This window comes from Diaporthe batatas, assembly GCF_019321695.1.
Source record: "Diaporthe batatas strain CRI 302-4 chromosome Unknown Contig00011, whole genome shotgun sequence".
Classification (NCBI taxonomy): Eukaryota; Fungi; Ascomycota; class Sordariomycetes; order Diaporthales; family Diaporthaceae; genus Diaporthe; species Diaporthe batatas.
Window position 1 is genome coordinate 879,138 of NW_025408558.1, and position 21,858 is coordinate 900,995.

Consider the following 21,858-nt stretch of genomic DNA (forward strand, 5'->3'; position numbering starts at 1 on the left):
ACGAGTCGCTACGGATGGGATGGAAATACTGCTTCCTGCTGCTCTGGCAGGTCGAGTCGCGTCAGCCCAGCTAGACCGTGGCATTACTTGACATGGCGTGGCATGACATGTCACGGAAGAACAGCAGCACTGAGAACGTTCCCCAGACGGGCCAATTACCAACCAACAAGCCTCACTTGCATGCACCCATGCACCACAGCGAGCAAGTAAGCGAGCATGCATCCGGCCACACGGGCTGCAGCAGGGCACAGCAGGGCAGGCAGGCCACACCCGCAACAATCACTTGCTCGTCTCGACGACGACTCTGCCACAAACATCAGACGACGTATAAGCTTCTCCGTTGGGTCTAACACGACCGTCCGAGACGGGACAAGCATTGGCCGGCCCGTCTGATGTTGGCTGCTGTCCACCCTGCTGTGCTGCTCCGCGATTGGGTCGTGATCCGCACCAGACCATCTGCCCCGTGTCTCCTCGCCGCCGCCGCCGCCGCCCCACGGCTGCTTTGGCGGCGTTTCTCGTGTGCGCGCTGCTTCACCTCATCCCATCTTCTTCCACGGCCTCGCCATGCTGTGGCCCATCGCCCACCAACAGCCTGTCCTGGCGGCTCGGTGGGCAGGCAAAACACAGACACTGCCTTGACTGCCAGACAGGCAGACAGCAAGTGGCCTCGCCTCGATTGGACTGGAACGGAATAGCCGGGCGTGGAAACCTGGACTGCTACTACTCAGCAGCGTGCCCCTTCTTCTTGGGCTCGAGCTGGAGCTGACGCTACCACGGTCTACACTACTCTCAAACGACCGCTCCTTCTTTCTCTTCTACGAATCGCTTCTCTTCCCGCCCAACGTCAGTGTTCTAGCTTCTGGGCCTTGGATTCTAGCCCTTTTCTTTTTTCTTTTTCTGTCTGGTCCACAACAACAACCCACAATTCCAGAATCCGTGCGTGCCACGTTTCTCCATTCCAAGCCGGGCTGCCAGTCTAGTGTCAACTGGTGGCATCCACGCTCTTTATAGCCTTACCGCCACTCACTGCGTACTTTTGCCTGGCATTCTCTCCGGTCCACCATCCACCCACTCGCTCGTTCTTTTGACGGCCACCCCCTCCTCCGACGCATGCACCTTCTTGGTGGAAGCCACCTCGCTTGCGTCGACGCCCGCATATCCACCCACCCGCATACGGCAGAATATTATTCGGCCCTGGCTGTCTCTCCCTCCGACTCGTCTCGGGCTTGTGCTTTACCCGGGCTGGGTCCTAGTCCAGTTCCCCAAGGTCGAGGTACGGAAACACGCACAGTACCTCTCGGGACATGACATAGCGCGTCGATCTTAGTCTGCCAGCCCAACCAGCAATCCTATCGACGTCTCGTCTCCGCCGTCCTGGGCACGCAAAAAGGCAACAGTCAGTCCCAGCGCGACGGACCCATCAGAGCCGCCCCCCCTCCCCAAGCCTCGTGAGATCCGCAACCCGGGCCTCGCTGTGCCCGCGCCCCCCTCTCGATCTCGGCCGCCTTCCTCGCGTGCATTATTACGGCCGTGTCACGCTACTCGCAGATTAGCACTGCAGCTCTCTGCCGCAGCCGGTGGATCGTTTACATCGACCATCGCCGGTCCTTGATGTCACCTCCGCCCCCATCCCCCAACCGCTCCATCTTCGTTACTTTCTCCAAAAGCAGGATAGCCTCCTTTTCCCACGTCGACCCTCAGCACCCAACCCGGGCCAAGATCTGACCCTTCTTCCCCCCCTGCAGCCCATCCTTTGCTGTTACCCATCGGAAATATCCACATATCCACCCAACCTCACTTCTGGGTCACCCACCCCTGTCCATATCAATTATTGGATCCCATGGAAACATCTTCCAGAATTAATATTACCCGTCCCGCCTGCTTCGTGTGAGATCTTCTCCACGAGGCACCTCAACCTAATGTCCATGCCTTCTACACTCCTTTCTTTCCCCAGAGACCTGGCTGAATGTGCTCGCCAGCGGAGGAAGCGAATGGCCTCTTATGCCCAAGGCGCATGCCAGACATGTTACCACTCGCAACAGCAGCAGCAGCAGCAGCAGTATCATCAGCATCAGCCTAGGTGGTCTCTGAACGACCTCAGCACCGAGCTGCTGGCCTTAATATTCGAACAGGTCTGTGGCCATCTCTCCTAGCACGCCCGTGGCCTGTCAAGTGATACCTTCTTGTTGAAGGCCGCTTTCCTGTTGACCAACATACTGACTTGGATCTGGCAGCTCCGGGACATCGACACCCAATATGTCTCGACCGCTCGGCTTCTCTGCCAACGGTTCAACCAGATAGCCATACCTATCGCCTACAAGACTTTGGTCTTGACGGAGCGGATAGTAGCCCAGGATGCAGTGCTACATTTCCCCCAAGCTCTCGAGCACATCAGTAATCATACGAACCACGTTGTTGCCAGGAGCGACCTGGACCCGGCCGGTATCAAACGAATCCTGGAGAGGATACGGAGACTCTGTTCCGTGAGGTAAGTTTGCTCCTGCAAGCAGCCAGCAACCCTCCTTTTCCAGATCAAAGTTCCGGACGTACTGACCAACGTACTTAAATTAGATGGCGATACGTAGACAGAGAGGTCCGATCGGGCCGATTCTGGCTGCCATCCGATATACTGAGCGCAGAGCAGACCCGTTACAACCGCACCAAGCTGTATGTCGAGGAGCTGCCTCTCCGGGACTTTGAGGGCGAGATGCGCAACACCTACCTCCGCGCCATACCCATCAACCTCCTGGTGTCCCTGAAGATGGCGCACCCGGCGCCGCCGCTCGTCACCCGGCTCAACTCGCTCAAGCACCTCCTTCTCTCCGCGCGTCAGCTGGAGACGCTGCACTTCGAGGACCGGGGCCAGGGCACGCAGTTCGACTTCGCGCCGCACGAGCGGCTCCCCCCGCTGCGCGAGCTGACCCTCCGCTCCTACGACTGGCGGCACAGCGCGGACGAGGTCTCCCGGCACTGGGACTTCTCGCGCATCACCTCGCTGGAGCTCATCTCGGTGCCCGTGTTCAACTTCCTCAACTCGGTCAGCTTCCACGAGCTGGCCAACCTGCAGACGCTGCACTGCGAGGACTTCAGCGCACACCTCCCGGACCTGCGGATCGAGGCCACGAGGCGGCTTAACCTCCTGGTTCGGTCCCACATCCGAGCCCTGTCGACCTTGCAGATCACGGTGCACACGTACCACTTCCCCGTGGACGCCCTTCTCTCGCACGCCCGGACCCTAACAACCCTACGCCTCCGCGACCACACGGGCTTCGGCGAGGAGGACCGCCGCTGCCCGACCGTCTACCACGAGGACCTGGCCATGCTCGCCACGCACATGCGACAGGTGCAGGTGCTCGAGCTGGACATGGACGTGGTGCACACGGACCCGCCGCAGTTCCTGCGCGCCGTGTGCGCCTTCCCCGCGCTGCACACCCTCACGCTGCACGTGCAGACCGTCCTGCACCCTTTCGAGGTGGTGCACCCGGGCTCGGACCGCGACCGCGACGCGAGCATGCGCACGCTGCACTTCCTCGTGAGGCACAAGGCCGGCGCCGTCCCCTGGCGCTCCATCACCATCAACGTCGGCGGGTGGAAGAAGGTGATGGTGCGGCGCCTCAGTGAGCCCTGGCGGCGGCAGAACGAGCGCGGCGTCTTTGCCGAGCGGTGCTTTGTGCTCGAGCGCAACGCTGGGACGGGCGAGATGAGCGTCCGCGAGGAGGTTGCTGTCGAAGCCAGCCGGCAGGCTACGCCTGAGCTGGAGGACGAGGAGGACGAAGAACAGGAGGATGAGGACGAGGAGATGTCCTCCGACGATGATTGAAAGATCACTTAATCAAGGGCGAAGAACAGAACTTCCAGAATGTCCATGGGAGGAAAACATTGCATTGCTCGCTAGCATAACCGAATTGGATTCACAAAAAAGGGAGATGGGCATATCAGAAGCATATTGAGGTCATTTTACAACAGGAATTTGGGCAGGCAGGGCCCTTGTGTCAAGTCAAATGGAGGAAGGTCATTCTTACGGTGCGCACAACAGGATAAGCGCAGCATCTCACATCATAACCAACATTGAGCAAGGGCGTTTCTCAGCGAGGACGGGTTCTTTTACCGGATTCATGGTTCTTATTTGATCGCTTGTACATTGGGCATTTTGAGGTAGCAATTAGACCATACAACTGGCATTTATCTACCTACGCCAGAGTTTATTTCACGTTGAGCTCTTTTCCTTCCTCTTCTCGCACTGGTAGGTCTCGTCTCTGCCCCAGCCGTCATCCTCCTTTCTCATACATGGGCCGGTTGATGTGGTTCATACCGCCTGCCTCGCCCTATCCATATTATGGGATACCCTGTCCTCGAGGCTGATCCATCCCTTGTACCGTCCCTGGGCCTTGACAAGTAGTCAGGAGCCGGAGGACTGATATAGCGAGGGACAGTCTGTTGTTTACACGCGATCTGGGGCGTTATTCGTATGTGAGACGGCTAGTCTAGCACCTGCAGTGATAGTAGAACGACGAGGTCCACGTACGATCATTTGGGCCTGGGGGGGGTTGTAGGCAGGGGGGCCACAAGGGATAACCCTATGTGCTCAACAGGGTCTCACGTACTGTCTGCTTTTCGCGAGCAGCGGCAGGAGACAATTAGGCAGCAACCCGGTCTGAGGGCGGTTGCGTTCACCAAGACACAGTGTGCCCGGCCAGGTACGATGAGGCTCGACTATATTCTGCATGGAACCCCAGGATGTGCTAAACAAACGATTATGAAGCATTGTGTCTAGGGAATCAGAATGGAATGTTTCGCGGTAACGTGCGCAAGGAAAAGATACTCTTGTGTGGGTAAGACAGCAGCACGCCTCATGTTTGTGCTAGCCACGAGGCTGGAGTTGTGGGCGCAGGGGTGTGGGCCCACATTACAAGATATCTCAGGGGCCTCTGCAAGGTTGACTTGGAAAGAATCACGACCTTGATATTTCTACTGGTGATTTCCTATCAGAGAGAGAACTAGTTATGCAGGAATTTGAAGGCAAGGAAGCAGAAATGTCCGTTGAGGGGAGCTAGGGATGGGGCCAAATTTGACGTGCGCGTTACATATACTATAGTACATCACCAGCTGCGTTTTTCCACAGCCCCGATGGGATGCCATCCGATCTCAACCTGTCGATCTCGGATGAACAGCTTTTTGGGACCATTTACTGAGCAGTAGCAACTCTTCTGCCGACTTGGGACAGTGCCTTATGGACAGCGTTGGCGTTCTGAGATGTGTGTAGTTTCGTTCTCACGTACTAATTACCCGCGAACAATTTGTAAGAATATATTATGATAACATGTGCGGCACGAGGCTGAGCCACGTGCCCACATACGTTCTGTATTCTCTTTCCACTGTTATTGGCACTGCATTTTTTTTTAAAAAAAAACGCTGGGTCTTGAGCGTTTACCACTGTATGAAGGCGCCACATACATTTTATATGTATAGGCATTAAAAACGAAACCACCCATTAAGATAACATGTATATTCAACGAAATTTAAATCATACTCAAGGGTAAAATATCTTTTCGAAAACTTTCATGGAATTCATATGCCCCAGCCGCCAAAGTCTCTTATCATGGTTATTTGATCCAAAGCCATGCGTATGCAAAGTACGGTATCTGGGGCCTCGATCTGTACTCGGCCATCAGAATCTTGTAGCAGAAGAGACAAAAGGTCTATTCCATGGGAGTTATGCTTCATTTCATGACGCGCCAACAAAATGTCCATCGGTGCTTTTTGAGTCTCGCAGGCCTGTAGTGCGCCGGAACAACTCTGTCCTCTCATCATACCGTGTTACCGAGAAGTCACGTCCACTCCTTTGAACCCAACCTCAGCTTGAGGAGTACCACTTGCCAGAATAGAGACGAGGATTCGCAAAGCAAGCCTCCCCCCCCCCCCAAAAAAAAATACATCAAAAAGAAAAAAAAACCAAGCAACTCACAGACGTATTGAAAAAGCGAGCTTGGACTAGGACCTAGTTTCGCTAAAGAGAATATACAACATCGTCTTGAATATCCCATCTGACACTCAGATCAGTGAGAGTAAGGTCTCATGATGCAAGAGCTATTCCAATTCCCCCAGCCGCGCGGTCCTGACTGGTTTCGCTCCTATTCCGTAAACGTCCGAGGACATACATGGCGCCTTCATAAGGTGGTAAACGCTCAAGACAGCGCTTGAAAAAAAAACATATGATGTTGATAACTGTAGTTACAATACAATAGGTGCTTATAGTCTCAGCCTTACAACGCACACACAATTGGAAGGCTAAAGCGTACCGTCTCGACGGCGCGCGCTCCTGAGTATGGTCATTTGTCCGACTTCCGGGACGGAGTATCTGAAGCGCCCGCGCGCGTCTACGTGAGCGCCCCGAGGCCCCGCCGGGGGCACCAACGGCAGGGCTTCGGAAACACCTGGGCAGCGACGAACGTCCAGGCTCACGAGTTCGAGCACATCCAAAACGGGTTCGCAACGTTATGCGTTTCTCCACAATGACGCGCATTCCATTCCAATTCATTTGTGCATCAGTCACGGTACATTACCCGATCTGTGGTATGGTATGATGGATAGTTTGGAAGTGCGTACCGAGTCTACGACACATAGGCCAGGTTTGGCAAACAGTTCGATAACTCATGGTTGGCTAAAGCCCCCGAGATAGCTATTGCACCGAGGATGTAAGATCACACAATGAGTCTGTTCTTAGAGAAATACAAGCACGGCGATGTCCGGGAACAGTGCAGGCATCACTCTTGCTCAAGGTACCCAGGTATGTGCAAACTCGTTTGAACTCGTGGTCAGTGAGACAGAGGTGTTTGACACCCGTGTATGAGAGGGGTGAGTTTGGAAATGGTTTTGGTATTGGGATTCCTCGTCTGCGCACAAATTGCCAAGTCAGACCCGTCTGGGCCACATTCCGTCCGTGAGCAGGTCGGTCTTTTGGGTATGCCGTGAATTTGGTGACTTGCTCTCTCCCTTGCCCTGTCTCTAGACTAAAGGCACTCTCGTGTTGATACAGGTAGTCATTGATATTCGGGGCCAGGAGGATGGTCGCATGGATTATTGTCATGACATCTGGACATAACCACACCTCCACAGCCTGTAAAATATTATGCGGGAGTCTCACTGCTCACCCGTATCTGTTTTGGCAACTCAGAGGGATATATTCTAAACATGTTTTATCTCCACGTCCGTTTAAGCATGCTATTCCTTGGAAGGCAATCCTAAGAGCTATCCCTAAACGTGGATATTTCACAAAAGGTTGTCCAATAGGAGATCGTTCTACAGGAGATCGTTGATTGTTCCTTGGGATGATATTATTGGGAAATTATTCCTTGGAACAATGTGCTATATGAAGCCCCGAGGATAGATCCAAAAGTACTAGAGCCGTATCGCAGATGCCTGAGCTAATTAGATTTATTGTAGCATGGTGTGTACAGTCAACCTTCTAAGGAACGCGTCCCCCAAGTAACAAACAATATCCCGCTTCCGAGAACAGAAACGTAAAATCATATAGTGGCGCCAGATTTGAAGACGATTGGGGCTCTACTCTTCCGTTTTAGGCCTACACTTTGCCCGTCCCTTCTTGTGTCTCTGTTCATGTTGTGCAGATCAGATGGAGTAGAAATGGTTGACACTCTCTACATCGTCACAATGCCTAACCGACGGGATTTCACATGGTCCAATTTCACAAGCAAGCACCGCGGCTTGAACGAGAAAGCGCAAGGTGCAATCATATGCATGTAATACATCGAGGCTCAGCTATGCGGAGCCCTCAGCCCCAGGGGTCCAAGCGATGGACCCCAGACGCTCGCATGTACATACGGTATAACAAGGAATCCAAAAAAGTATATTCATAATACTACACTGGATATGAACACGCCAAGTCTCATAAGGCTATAAAAGTTGCCTTGTATAGATGGTCTCGATGCGCCGGTCGCTCAGACCTGGAATTACCGTTACCCGCGGTAGGCGCGTGCCATATAAACACACACCGACACACAAAAAAAGACGCCCAGCGTACATCTAGAAAGGACCGTCAATCACAACCAGTCCGAGTCGTCCCTACGGATCGTGACACTCAACAATACAACAGCAGGAAGGGGAAAAAAAAAATATTTCAACCTCACCGCCATCTGACCCGTCAGACACAGAGAGACACCCGGGGCGTGCATCTCCTCATCCCACCACTGACTGGCCTGCACCGCCTGCCGCCGTGGCCGTCCACCGTCCACCGTACATGTACATACACAGAGACGTACTTCGTAGACACACAGACACATACATGATGTACCCCCGTACTCCGTGCCAGCCGAGCGCCCGTCGGCGTTAAACAGTCCCGCCCAGGTACCTATCCACAGGGGTGTAGGGACACCCACGCAGCCGAGACACTGTGCGGGCCACTGCCATGCCTGCCATGCCTGCCAACCCAGCCTGCCACCCAGAAAGAATACCTAGTGAACAAGGGTTGCCCACCCCACATCCACATGGTGCTTGCATCATCGGCCCGGTGCGAACCCCTGGAATCTATCACGCGGGACGGCCAAAGGGCCAAGAAGAGGAATAAAAAAATTACAAGAAAAAAGAAGGAAAACCAGATGAAAAGAGGGCGGGCTCGACATGACAGATAGTTGCACGGGGGCGTGGGGGTGGGTAGGAGGGCGAGGCAGTGAGGGCCAGCCAGGCCCGCACCGCCCACGTGAGGACGGGCAGATCTACCGCACGCACATTCTCCCCAACCCAACCCGCACGCAACAAACCTAGCCGGCCTGCACAGTACACAAACTACATGTGCGCGCATCCCACGCCCCCAGGCCAAGGTCGAGGTCGAGATCCGACAAGAGACAGACACACACACACACACACAGCAGTAGGGCAGAGAGAGGGGAAAGAAGGGTGAAATTTCTTTCTGACTCGTCACTCCGATCGGTCAGTCGGTCCTCCCAGCCCCTCTGGCCCGCCTCTCCCCACCTCTTTGTCCAACGTGGCTCCTTGATCTTGTTCCCTTCGTCGTGCCTATCGTGCGCCTAGTCGCCTCCCACCTCCATCCCAAAAGCTCACCCCTGTCCCGAGACAGGCGACGATACGGCTTGCCCGACACCCCTGACCTTGCGGGACCCAGGTGAGCGGGACAGGAATTGGGGACGGGGTCCAGATTGGGGGGTGGAGGGGGAAGAGGGAAGGGGAGGGCATGGCTTTCCCACGATATCATTTGTCCCTGCGTTGCGTATATATTATTATGAGCCAGTGAGGTAGGTGGACGGGAGGCGGGATGCGCGGGATCTCCCATGAGGGGTGGGCATGGGCATGGACGCATGGATTCAAGCAGCCGGCAAAACCCCTGTTGCGTGACGAACCGCCGACTTGCTTTTTTCCTCTCGTGCCCACCCCTCGCCTCTGTGCGCGTGTTCTTTTTGCTTCTCGAATTTCCCACTGTTCCCGCTCGCTGCGTGCCGTTCCGCTGAACCAGTCACGGCAAATTGTCGTCATTTAAACTTCGCACTCGCTTCTCCGCACAGGCCAGATGGGGGTACATGTACACACAAGCTCCAGCCTGCGGTCCTGGAGACGACGGAATGAGCTTCGGACCGAGCCCTCTTGCTGAGTCCCAACAGATTCACCAGGACCGTGCAGTGCAGTGCAGTGCAGTGTGGTGTCGTGTAGTGTAGTGCAGGCAAGCGGACGACGGAACTGGTCCATTCCGCCACTGCAGGGAGGCCGAGTCAGGAGCTGACACGGTGAGGCTCCTGAGACGCCGCGCAGGAGAAGCTGCCTCCAATGAGAGCTATAGCTGCCCGTCTATCAGATTCACAGCCAGAGTACAAGCAGGCACGGGAACAAATGTACTTTCTTGATCCAGTACCAGATGGACATGGCGTGCCGAGAACGGTGGGTCACTGTGCATCATTCAGCGTGTGGCCAGCGCCTGGTCGCGCAGCTTGCGCCCCCCCGGGGTTCTCAGCTCTGCCCGGTCGAGGCATTTCGAAGCTCCAGGATGGAATACGCTTCCGCCGCTGATTGGCCTCGAAATGTTTCACGATGCTGCGCGGGTGGATAGCCAAAGTGCAGGGGAGAGAAAAAGGTGTGGTGGTCAGCTGAGCTCTCCAACTCGGCAGATTTCCAGGAGCCACCACAGCCCATAGTAAACACACTATCTGGTCCCACAAAAACTAGGTTTGAGACTCAACAACTTGGTTGAGACTCTGTTTCGTGGTAACCTCGCTTCCCTCACAAGACCCAGTCTGAGGAAGCGCGCGGCGAGACGTACTTGGGCCCCTCGCTTGAGGGCTGTGGCCTGCGATGAATCTTGGTGTAGACCCGCAGTGCTGTTGCGCAAGTAAGCTTTTCGACCCTGCGAGCTAGTGAAGAGACACTACAGCCCAAGCCCGGGACTCTTCGGTCTCTTTCCATAGTCTCTGCAAGGAGCAAGAGCCACAGTGCGGTGTAGCCAAAATCTCTTTGCAACCCAGGGTGCCAGAGTCTCCACCCGGTCGCATAGACGAGACCCGACCGGTCTCTGACTATATTGCTGTCAATCTAGACTTATAGTCAATCACAATATTGTGTTGGGCTGTCCTTGAGTCTCGGCAACTCTTCAAACACTGGCAGATGGGTTGCAGTCCTCCGATACACGAGGACAAGGCGGATGACCTCGATTGCCTGCCTGGTCGATTGCCTGCCTGGTAACTTCAGTACTGGCGGTCGAAGCTTGGACACCCAAGTGGGTCATCAGTCTCGCTTGTGGTTTCGTTGTGGACGATGCGATAGAGGCCTGGGCTTATGATTCCCATCTCTGATTAGAAGACTGTTCGGCATCGTTTGCCTGCCCGCCGTGCGCAGCGTCAACGTATCTTGGACCTTCACACGTTCCACTCGGAGCAGCTGCCTCTGGTGTGCCCAGCATTTGTCACTTTCCCATGGGGGCTCCTGAGCTGGTCGCGAGCAATTCGATTGATTCGTTTCCGTGTATGTCTCGGTCATCGCAACATCGCATCCATCTTGGGCGTCGCAAGTGAATTTCGCAAGGGACAGGTTCGGTCGCGTGGTTTCGAGGGCATCTGCGGCTTTGGGTTTCTGTCAGAAGACATCTCGCTGGAGAATTCGAGGCATACCGGGCCACCAAGGGGGTTGTTTGCCATCCGTATTGTGAGGGACCTGATGCACATCCCCCGCGTCAACGAGTGCGATCACCTTTCACATCAGTGGCGCCGCGGGTCCACAGGCGTAGATTGCGCCTCCATGACGATTTTAAAGGTAGCCTTGCGAGATTATTAGCGACATATTCAGTATTCCCTCCTGTCGTGACCTCGAGCCTGCGTTTAGGACCCACCAGTTGGCCAGCTGCACTCGCAGATAACCACAGGGGTTTGCAACCCCCTAGTTAATGACAGCGAGTGGAGCGAGATCCCACCGCGAAGCTAACTAAGTCAGCTACCGCTCTGCCAGGCGCCTCTGTCCGTCACTCGAGCGCAGCCAGACACGGTCTGCGCAATGAAGAACCCCGGACATCCAGACGCGTGCACACGGGATTTTACCAAGCAACCACTCGCTGCGCAAATTGTGCTGGATGCGTAATAGGGCCGGGGCATCGGGACAAGACGTGCTGTCTATTTAGTTCCTTCCCCCTTCCGAATCATTTCGTATCTCCAGAGCCCGCGGGCCCCGGAAAGCTTGTAGACAAGGCTGAGTCCTGCGAGTGGACGAGGCTGCCGGGTACCATGTTTTCGCCGTTCCCTCCCACCGCGAGAGAGGAATGACAGGGCGTGTTTTTATCAAGCTCGGACGCTCGGAATGATGTCGTACGATTTCGAAAGGCAAGGCCCATGTCTCTCTTGGTGTCTTGGAAGCCCGCAGCGTTGTGGGCGACTGTTCCTTGCGCCAACATCCAACCAATACAACGGGTGCCGAGTACGTAGCTTGCAGCAGCTCTGCATTCATGCGGCTATTTGCAGCACAATGGCAAGCACATGACCCACGTGCAGCTGCTCCGGAAGAAGACTCTCTGGGTCTGGGCGGTGCATGCCAGAGCGAGACGGCTTCGCAGCCCAAAGAACGCAGGCCGTCGGTCTGAGAGCGAGTAGGGTAGCCAGTCCGTTGCCTCGCGAGGCGCAGGTGACCAGAGGATGCAGTATTGGTGTCGAAATCGCGGATCCGGCCCTTCTGTACAGGCCAGTCGGGTCCAGCAAAGGAACCCAACCTCTTGTCGCGTGTGGTCAGTGCTGGTCTCTGTGCAACGTTCAGAAACACCGCGCACTAGAGCCCTCAGCATGCCCCTCTACCAGTTTTTAATGCGCAGTCACTGGCTGACTGGCCGGGAAGAGGGGCCTGCAGCCTTCCATGGGTACCGCAGCAGCAGGTCATGGATGTGGGTGTCTTGGTCGGGTTCGCACGTTAGGCTAGAGGCAAGGCGTACCAAGACTGGGAAAGGTTATTCTCTTGAATGTAGCGCGCGTTCTAGACTGTACCTACCTTCCACAGAACCAGGCAATCCGGGTCAGTTGTGGTCGGCTCCGCCTTGCTTCAGCCTTTGTGGTCTTCTGGCACCCGGCCGACAGTCTGAGGAGCAGATGATGCACAGCAGCAGAAGACGGATGGTTGCCATCACTGCCGCGCACTCACAGCTGTGAAGCCGTGAAGTCTGGTACGGTCATTTCGGCTGTCACAATCCATACCCCAGCCAATGACAGCCTTTGGTGACATCGAGAGAGGGGTGATGGTGCTCGAGAAAGTCGGGGCAGCGGGCCAAGTTACTGACCAAACTTTGGTAGGCAAGGCCGCGGCCAGAAGCAGGCTGGGCTGCCTTGACTAGGTGTCTGGCGCAGGGCCGGTCAGCACGCTTCATCCCGTTACTATGTAGTACCAGCCTGAGCGTTGAGAAGCCCCTAATTCGTACGGAGTACTCGTCGACATGGCAGCCTGGGCAGCGCCTGTAGCCACCCGGCCACACAGCGGACCGAAACCAAGTGAATCGGCACGGTCGGGCAGCACTGGGTCGACCACTCGGGCGCATTGTGGAAGAGGGAGGCACTAAACCGGAGTCTCCGTTCGTCTACCACGCTGAATCACGCCACACGTCGCATGCACCAAGGGACTGTGCCGTTGTACAGGCGGGATATCCCAGCTTTACGCTTGCGACACGGCCCGGCCTTGGAGCTACGCAGCTCCCAGCCGCGCCAGGGAGATTTGCCCGGAGCTTTGCCAGCGAACCACGACACCAAACTCCCACGGTGCGCCGCCTGGTGCTTGGCCCAGGACGATGGTGGTGGACCGGCAAGGTTTGGGAAGAAAAAATGTCGAGCCTGGTGACTGTGGCTGCCCTCGTGTGTTACGCGAGGCCACAAGGCAGCTCTGAGCCCAGGCTGGGAAACGGATTAAAACGGATAGGCCCCTTCCAGGCAGGCAGCCTCACTCAAAGAAGATGTATGATGATAACGATGCGAAAATGTGCATCTTGATGATGCCATCAAACTCGAGCAGAGTGACATATGTTGTCCAAAGAAACTTGGACAGAACCGTTTGTATTTTAGGCGCAGACTGTGCTAACAAGCGCAACGGTCCTGCGTATTTTGATCATGACTTGCAAGTACATACGGTCAGTGTCTGCCCGTCTGCCCGTCTGCACAGGCAAACGGGCAAGCCTTGACGGTCAGGGACCAGGAAGGTCAGATGTGCAGCAGCAGCAAGAGCAGTAGCAGCAGCAGCCGTACCCGCGCCTACAGAAACGGAACGGAGCCTTGGAGCTGAGGCACATCAATCACAACAACGGGGCAGGAGCAATGCACCCATGGCTGCTCCCGCCGTCAACTCAACAGTCCTTGCAGTAGCTTCCGCCCACGAGAGCAAGGCGAGCTGGCAGCTCACACAGCACTGCTGGTCAGAGAGAGGCCATGTTCCGTTGGCATTTGCCCAGCCCTCGAGCCTCGGCGAAAGGAAGGCTCTGCAGATGCTACGTGCCTACAAGAGTATACATAAAAGTACATCGTGGTGGTTCAGCTTGATGGTGTCATTGAAAAGTGTATGCATAAACTAGCTGCAGAAACAGATGAGGAGACCACAGGAGAGGTTGGTTGGCTTTGGTGTGTGTGCGTGCGTGCGTGCGTGCGTGAGTGGTGTTCATTTCTGGAAGGAGGCCGAATGCCACTTGCTCCCACTCGCCTCCCTGACACCGCGACTGCCTCAGACTAGCGAATTGATGTTGCTCTCGACGGAGAAGTCCTGCCCCGCGGAAGTTGGACCAGCCATCCCGTCTGCAGTCTCTGCAGACTCTGCAGTCTGCGTCTGCGTCTCTCTGCTAGTACAACATGACACGACATCAGGGGCATAATATGCTTGCCCAAGGGGAACAGCGTGATCGGTCCCCTCTCCGATCAAGATCCGTCATCTCGCAGCAGCTGCCCCCCCCGATCCACCGTGCGACTGCCCCTGGCCACTGCAGCAATGAGTTACGTGAATGATCTCCGACCCCACGAGATCCCAGGCCAGAAGGACAGTCAGTCTGCTGTTCTGTTCTCGGGATCTGGGTGCTTTGCTGCGCCCAGCAGTGTTCCCACAATTCTGGCGCCGCCCGAGAATCCAATGTAAGTCATTCGTTGGCCCTGCCCGGGCCCGTTACTCACGCTCCTGCTTTGCCGAGCAAGGATGCCCGCTGCTGCGAGGCCCTCTCCTGGGCAAGCTCTACGCGATGGTCTCCAACGGGGGGACTCAGGACGTCGGCTCTAGCTGGGAGGGGCAGACGGTACCAGGCAGGCACTTTGATGAGCGGAGGGGCCGTCGCTGAGTGTCCGTCGCTGGCGTTGATGGTCATGTCATCGCCCTCTCGGGAACTGAGCGAGCAGAGTACCATCCACGACAACCTTGGAGCCAGCTGAAGGTTGCAACTGCCAACTGGGCTGTGAACGAGAACGTGCGAGACCAACGAACACGTCCACCTGTCCACCCGTCCACCCGTCCATCCATTCCCACTCAACCACCTGGCCAGCCTTTCACTTCACACGCCCACTCATCAGTCAACCATGGTGCTTGGACGACCACCAGATACGGTTCGCCGCCGGAGATTATCCCCAAGATCCAGCCCTTCCGGAGCAACAAACACCTGTCCAAGCCCCCAGCACCCCGGCACCAACCTGAAGACACCTCGTGGCTGACAGCAAGGCCCGTCAATGCCCTACCCATGCCGGGCCAGCCCACTACAAGGGCAGTCCCGCAACCAGCCAATGCGCGCACGCACCTTGGGGGCTGCCGAACACTCCTTGCTACTGTGTACACCATGTACTCCGTGCTCTAGTTGTCTAGGTCTCCCCCAGGAGCTTCTACCCTGCCCTGCCAGCCCCAGCGGAGGCCCAGCCGTTACCTGCCTACTTGCTAGCACAGTGTGCGCCCAGACTTGCAGCCGATACCCCAGCAGCAAGCGAAAAGAAAAAAAAAAGCCTCGAAGGATGAGTAACCAGACCCCTCATCGACGAGCCTATCTCGCTGCGGCGCGCAGCTCCACAGAAATCAACCCCTCTGGTCCGCCTGGGCGCATCCGAGGGACCCAGAGGAGGAGGGGCGATTTGGAAACCCGGAAACGAGGGAACGCGGAACACGCATTCGGCATCCTAGGAGGGGGAGGCTACTGCAGCATGCAGCCCACAACACGCGCGACCATGTCGTCTTTCTCTTTGACTTTCTGCTGCCCGTCCGTCCTATCGATTCCGCCTGTGCCCTGTCAGGCCACTTCCACTTCCCGCCATGGATGGGAGGGGCAGGGCACGCTGCCCGCCCTGCCACTGTAGCATTGCCCAGGTAGGTAACCCTTGGTAGGAGGACGGGTTTTCTCAAGGTTTTGGAGACGCCCGCAGGGCCTTGGCTATCCAGGTACTGTGGTATCCAGGCGTTTCGTCCCTCATGGCGCAGTGTTAGATGATGGCATATCACACGAACATTCCCGCCTAGTGCCCCTTGATAGTCCAAACTATGTTTTCTCCTTACCCGCCTGGCCCTCCCGTCAAGGCAGTATCAGGGCATTCTTGAAACAAAGTCACATCGGTTGTCTGGGGGGGGGGCCACGGCTGGATGCCCTCGGGTCTCGGGTCGGGGGGCGGGCGAGGTGGAGGTGGGATGGGTTCGACTACGGGACGGACACCCAGCACTGGCAAAACGGCATAATTACATGGCACGGCAAGAGACATATAGTAGGATGTAAGAAGAGACGGCAGAGTCTTCGGTGTTTTGGCTGGCAATGGTCTTGATGATCAGACCAAAGCAATATCATGTGTATTTGTCATTTGTGTGTGTGCTTTTTGTTGTTCCTCGCAGAACATCTTTCCGGCATGACTGACGTCTTGTTAGGTTTGCCCGAGCCTCCCTTCCCCCCTCCTCCCCTCCCACTTTTTCCCCAGCCAGCACAGGCTGGCAGGTAGACAACAGTTGAATAAGAAGCCGCAGTGGGAAGAAGGGTGAATGGATGGTTTGTACAGAGAGGGCAACAAAGAATCAACATTTTGCATGAGCATGAAGGAGGACATGACCAAAAACAAAAAAAGTAAACACAGAGGAAGGATGGGAGCAGGAGACAAATAGCATGCGTAATCATCAGGTAGAACGCAATAGAGGCAAAATAGAAATCATAAAAAAGCATGACTTTGATTGCAGCCTTCTCTTCTGCCGTGAGGCAATCCTTCTTTCAACCCCTCCAAATTTGCTGTTAGGTGCCATCTCGCCCTTCTGTACATGAGGCAAGGAAGAAACAAAAATGCCAAGACAGATGCAGGAGTAAAAGCACAAAAAGGAAAACAAAAAGAGGTATCCCCCGGCATTACTTTGTTTTCCTCTGCTGCAGGAAAGAAGAGGAAGAGATGATAAAAAGCAGAAGGGCTAGGCTGTTGCGAGTGTGTGTTGTTTGTCGCCAAACCGATGAGATCATCTCTAATTGCTGAAATGCCCGCCCGCCCACACACAGAAGAGGTTTGCCAAGGTCGTTGCGAGATCTCCTCCGCCCCGCCGCCGCCTCTGTCCCGTCGCTGGCAACAAATTACCCTTTTTTGTTTGGTGACAGTTTTGCTCTTTCAAGACATGCAATAGTGGGCCTGTGTTTGAATCCCCGAATTTCCTGTAATCCCTTTCGTCTTTCCCGCTCCGTCACCCCGCCCCGTCCCAACGAGTAAAACGCGGCAATCCCGTCCGACTTCCCAAATTACCCATCCATGCCCGAGTAGCCACGTTAATTCCCATGGCAGACAATCTTCCAAACAATCGGGGGGTATCATAGTAGTTCGAGAAAAGCAAACCGAGTTGTCGATGAGGATGCTGGAAAGTCGAAAGATTAAGAAAACGCGTGCTTCACAAACGAATGGATCAAGACTGTCCAGCAGAGATCTATCGATGCCGTCCATAGGCCGGACTACTGTCACGCGGGGCGCCGTGAACCAGCTCGTTGTCGCGCCGAGGCGAATACTTCCGTGGTTCGTCACAGGGCGAGTCCTAATTCCCGTGCCATGACCGATTGTCCTATGGCTACCAATCCTCCTTGCTAGGTCCGTCGGTTCAGCCGTCCGAGCATGTTCTGATCGATATCGCGACTCGAGTCAGAGCTTGGCGGGGGGCGTGGGGGTGGGTGGTCCATCAGGCTGCTCAGCGCCATGACACTGCCGCCCTGCTGCCCAGACTGAGCCGCGTTCGGGCTCTCTCTGCGCTGGCTAGGAGTCGAGGTCCTGTCTGGAGGTGGATACTCGTACTGCGGCGGAGTGCCACCGGGTGCAGAGGATGCGGGAGAGCGCCTTCGCGGGTCAGGTTCACCGTAGACGTGCGGAGGGGGCAGGCGCTGCCCGTGCTCTTCTTCGTGCAACCGTCGCTGTGGGACTCCACTCCTGTCTTCTGGAGGCGGGGGGTAGTAAGAGCCAGTGGGCGAGGGCAAGGCGTAGTTTTCCGAAGGAGGATACGGCTGCTGCGAGCCACCAGCGGGTGGCTGAGGCGCCCCTCCAGGCTGTCCTGGTTGTGCTCCTCCCTGCGGCAACGGCTGTCCGAAAGCGCCGAACAAAGGTGTTCCGGGGGGTACACCGCCGGGCACAGCCGACACAGGGACAAATGCAGTGGTCGAGGATGAGGAAACAGGCTGGAAAATGCACTCATTGCCCGTTTTCCTGCAATTTGTACATTTCCCGTCGGGCGTCTGGCTGTAACCACTGCAACGGATCTAGATGCGCATAAGGTCAGTAAACAACTCACGCCGAGTTTTTCCGTGCCGCAAAAGGAATTTTTCTACTGACTTTACGTTTGCGGCAGTAGCGGCATGCTATTGAAGTCCTCTGCCGCGGCGCAGCCTGTTGTGGTGGGCCACCCGGACCGCGCGCATACTCGGGAGGATAGGCACCGTAAGGAGGCCCGGAAGGCGGTCGGTATCCGCCATAGCTGTAAGGTTCGGGCTGAGGATGCGGAGGAAAGGATCCACCACGCGCGTAGTAGTCGCGTGGCTCAACCCCGTAGTGTCGCTGATCCGGCGGCGCCTGAACAGGTGGTAAGTTGTACATGCCACCAGGTGGAGCGGGATAGCCGTTTGGCCCACCGGTAGGTGAAGCAGAGTAGGTCCCTCGCGTCCTGGGATCTGGAGGTGGTGGGTAGCGACTCCCGCCGTAGGCCGGGTGGGCGTCATGGATTGGCGGGAGAGTCACGCTCGCTTGAGGAGGAGGAGGCAGGTGGTGGTAAGATGACCTTGAGCGGTCGTCTTCTTCGCCAGGAGGCGGTGGATACGCAGACTCTTGGGCTTCTCGGGCGGGATGGCCCCTGCCACCATCCTGATCTGACATCCTAAACTGGCGGAGTGTGCTCGGCGCCAGCCTGACCACGGCTCGAACAAGTCGAACGAGAAGTCTGGAGGATGGTCGTCGCGGGTCTATTCTTCTTGTCCCGTGTGTTTTTGTGGTCTCCCAGAAAATTGTTCTAGAAGCAGCTGCTATGCGACAGTGGCGTAACCGCCGAGGCTGTGTCAATCAAAACGGCCTGGCTGGCGGAATCGGTCGCAACGGTAGTAGTAAAAGCAATACTAGTCGTACCGAGCGGTATTTAAACACCACACCTGGTAGCACAGCTCAGAGGGATGCTGCATGCACCAGGATTGGGTTGGTCGTAATCCAGGAGGGTTGGGAATTCCGGTCAATTGAAGGCCGTGGATGATGTTGCGCTGGTATTTGTGGATGGTGCTGTGCTGGTTATTGTGTGCGTGTGTGTGTGTGTCTATGTGCGTGTAGTATGTGGTGGGTGGTGTGGGTGTGTTGGGTGTGTGCGCGCGCGCGCGCTGTGCGGTGTCGTGTCGAGGACGAGGTTTCGCAGAGGGGAGGAAAACAGAGGGTACTCTCTTTGTCACCTTGCTTGGGGTTGCTGCAAGCAATGTAATTTGGCAAAATTTGGAAGGGGCCGACGCAAAATTCCCAAAGTGTGGAGAAGTTGATTCGGGGCGGGAACACCCTTCCTTATAGTCGGAAACTCCCTCGCCAGGCCTCGTAGTTGCAGTCGAAAGTAGCAGCAGTAGCAAGCAGTCGCGGTTGGCGGGACTGCCAGTCTGCAGTGCAGGCACGGTACGGTGCGGTACGGTGCGGGTGCGGTACGGTACGGCACAGCACAGTACAGCCCAGCCGAGTACCCCCCCTTGGCCTGCCTGCCCGGGTGGGTGGTTTTGGTACGGTAAGTACTTAGCGGGACAGCCCGGAAGGCTACTACCTAGATCAGGTCCTGATCTGGCGCGCAGGGCTCGTCAATCTCAAAAAGAAACAGCCCCAAGACACACCAAGGCACCACGAACGGGACGGCTGGTCGCCCTCTAGGCCTTTAGGGTGTGCGCCGTTTCTGGCCGTGCTCCGTCTGGTCGTTTCGCCTTTCTCGAACTCGAGTTCGCCAACCTTCATCAAGGCCTCGCCGTGAATGAGCTGAGCCGAGCCGAAACCGAGTTTCCGTTCGTTCCAAGGCCCAATTCCGGACCGTCCTCTCCAATCTTCTAGATCTTCTGCCGCCCCTCGAGGAATGTCAGCCTACAAGCCATGAGTGTGAGTGCCCTCTTTTCCTGAACCCGGTGCGGGAGCGCCACGGTCACGGATGATATCATGGTACACGAACAAAACGGGCAAACGGAAGGGGCTAGAAAGAAAGAGATGAAGGGGGAAAGAAATCAAGAAGAGAGGCGAGTCTGGCACGGGGGCAAAAGGGGGCAAGAAAGTAACGTTTGCAGCCAACAATCGTCAGCAAAGAGAGCCGAGTGCAGAAGTGCGCGCTGCCCTCTTTCCTGGGTCGGTTGGGGGGGGGGGCGGAGGAGTCGGCAAGGAGGTTGGGCGAGGGGGGGCAAGGAATGGCGAGCGAACAAAGACGACAAGCGACACTGAAGTCCCCGTGTCAAGTCGTCACCAGACAAGTGAGCATGGTACGTGATGGAGATCGAGTCAAGCTCGAGTCCAGGCTGACTGTCGAGCCGAGTAAAATGCGGTGGGCTCTCTCTCACTCAACCCACAAACACAAACACACACACTCAGGTGGGGAGCACACATCAAGACCAGATAGACCGTACCTTATTCTGGGAGCCTTGCTGCTGCTGCTGCTGCTGCTGCTGCTGCTACTACTGCAGTGGCGGGGTGGGGGGTTGTCGGGTCGGGTCCGACGGCGGAATTGGAATGGGAAAATGAGACGAGCAGCGCCGACAGGCAAGACAGGCAAGGCAGGGCAGAGTTCGAGACAAAGACAAGGTAGAAAAGGGAAAGGGATGGTCGACGGTGACGCGGAGCGCAGAGAGGTGCGGGAAGGATGGTAATGTATTGCTGAGCTCCCCCGGTTTACTTACGTACGAGCTGTCTGGTGCAGGCAGGGCAGGTCAGGGTGGGAGATGGCAGACAGAGGTGGGAAGGTAAGGTAGGCAGGTGGGAGGTCAGAGGTGCCCAGGTGGAGAGGTACCTCCGTACTCCGTACAACGTGTGTTCCTGGGCCGTCAGGGCCGCGAAGGGTCAGTCAAGTCAGGCAGGGCTGGCAGGCTGCACGGGTCGGAATCAGAATCAGATTCAGGTTAGGCCAGGTAGGTACGGTTCATGGCATTGGCAGGCCGTGGCATGTGTGGTGGAATGGGGAAGGAATGGAAGCAAGCCCTCTCTCTCCAACTTGGCAACAACAGACAGACGGAAGGGTTCCACGGCCCACGGCGGCGGCGGCGGCGGGGGGAGGGGGCCCTAGGGCCCTAGAGAGGGAAAAGGGTGGCACGCTGCACGCTGCCCGCCTGGGGGTACTTGGATACCTGGGCGTACTGTGCTGGGCTGTAGGCTGCTAAGGGTAAGGATGCATCAGGTCCCATGGGTCGGTCCATCCATGGATGATGGTGTTGGGGGTGGATGGGTGGGTGGATGGATGCATGGCCAGGATGCGTGAATGAGCGGATGGGATAGGGATAGATACTACCATACCACCACCTAGCCATCTGGGCAGGGCAGAGGCCAGGGCCGGGCAGGGGACCGAGCAGGAGGGCGGGCGGGAGAGGCCCATGTGCCTTCCCAGGTTGTTCTGTTCCCAGGCCCAGGGGCGGTCCCAACTTAGCCATGTATCCCTGCCTTGGCCCCGGGTACGTACCGCCCATGAAAAGATACTTGTCCCAAGTACCTGCATGGCCGGGTACTTGCTCGCTTGTAGCTGGCCTCGACTAGGCGTCCCGTAACCGTAACCGTCACCCGCCCTCCCTCGTAAGCCTCGCATCTATCTCCCGTCGCCCTGGGGCCCGCGGCACGAGAACGGCCATGGCGCAGGCAATAAGATGACTGACTTCCCACGCGCTTGATCTTACCTGATTCTGACCTGAACTCCTCCTGCCTACCCTCGGCCGGCCTGCGCCTGGACTGG

The 21,858-nt window shown here is 56.5% G+C and overlaps 2 protein-coding genes across 2 annotated transcripts; one reads left to right on the forward strand and one right to left on the reverse strand.

The window, feature by feature from the left end:
- The first annotated feature begins 335 nt into the window (after positions 1 to 335).
- KVR01_009029 (uncharacterized protein) lies at positions 336 to 4,205 on the forward strand. The gene is made up of 3 exons (XM_044782051.1): positions 336 to 2,132; positions 2,235 to 2,488; positions 2,572 to 4,205. Exons 1-3 carry the CDS (start codon positions 1,920 to 1,922, stop codon positions 3,818 to 3,820), a joined length of 1,716 nt encoding a protein of 571 aa, XP_044641531.1. The 5' UTR covers positions 336 to 1,919; the 3' UTR covers positions 3,821 to 4,205.
- Positions 4,206 to 16,382: 12,177 nt separating this feature from the next.
- Positions 16,383 to 20,847, reverse strand: KVR01_009314 (uncharacterized protein). Its single transcript, XM_044784958.1, has 2 exons — positions 18,264 to 20,847; positions 16,383 to 18,190 (listed from the first exon to the last, which is right to left on the reverse strand). Exons 1-2 carry the CDS (start codon positions 18,798 to 18,800, stop codon positions 17,528 to 17,530), a joined length of 1,200 nt encoding a protein of 399 aa, XP_044641816.1. The 5' UTR covers positions 18,801 to 20,847; the 3' UTR covers positions 16,383 to 17,527.
- Positions 20,848 to 21,858: the final 1,011 nt, after the last annotated feature.

What these genes read in the sequence shown, in the direction of transcription:
- KVR01_009314 (XM_044784958.1), bottom strand. Translation starts at nt 18,800, where the DNA reads ATGTCAGATCAGGATGGTGGCAGGGGCCATCCCGCCCGAGAAGCCCAA. An exon ending in GCTACTGCCGCAAACGTAAA is followed by an intron (nt 18,191 to 18,263) that starts GTCAGTAGAAAA and finishes ATGCGCATCTAG; the next exon opens with ATCCGTTGCAGTGGTTACAG.
- KVR01_009029 (XM_044782051.1), top strand. Translation starts at nt 1,920, where the DNA reads ATGTCCATGCCTTCTACACTCCTTTCTTTCCCCAGAGACCTGGCTGAA. An exon ending in TGGCCTTAATATTCGAACAG is followed by an intron (nt 2,133 to 2,234) that starts GTCTGTGGCCAT and finishes TGGATCTGGCAG; the next exon opens with CTCCGGGACATCGACACCCA. An exon ending in CGGAGACTCTGTTCCGTGAG is followed by an intron (nt 2,489 to 2,571) that starts GTAAGTTTGCTC and finishes TACTTAAATTAG; the next exon opens with ATGGCGATACGTAGACAGAG.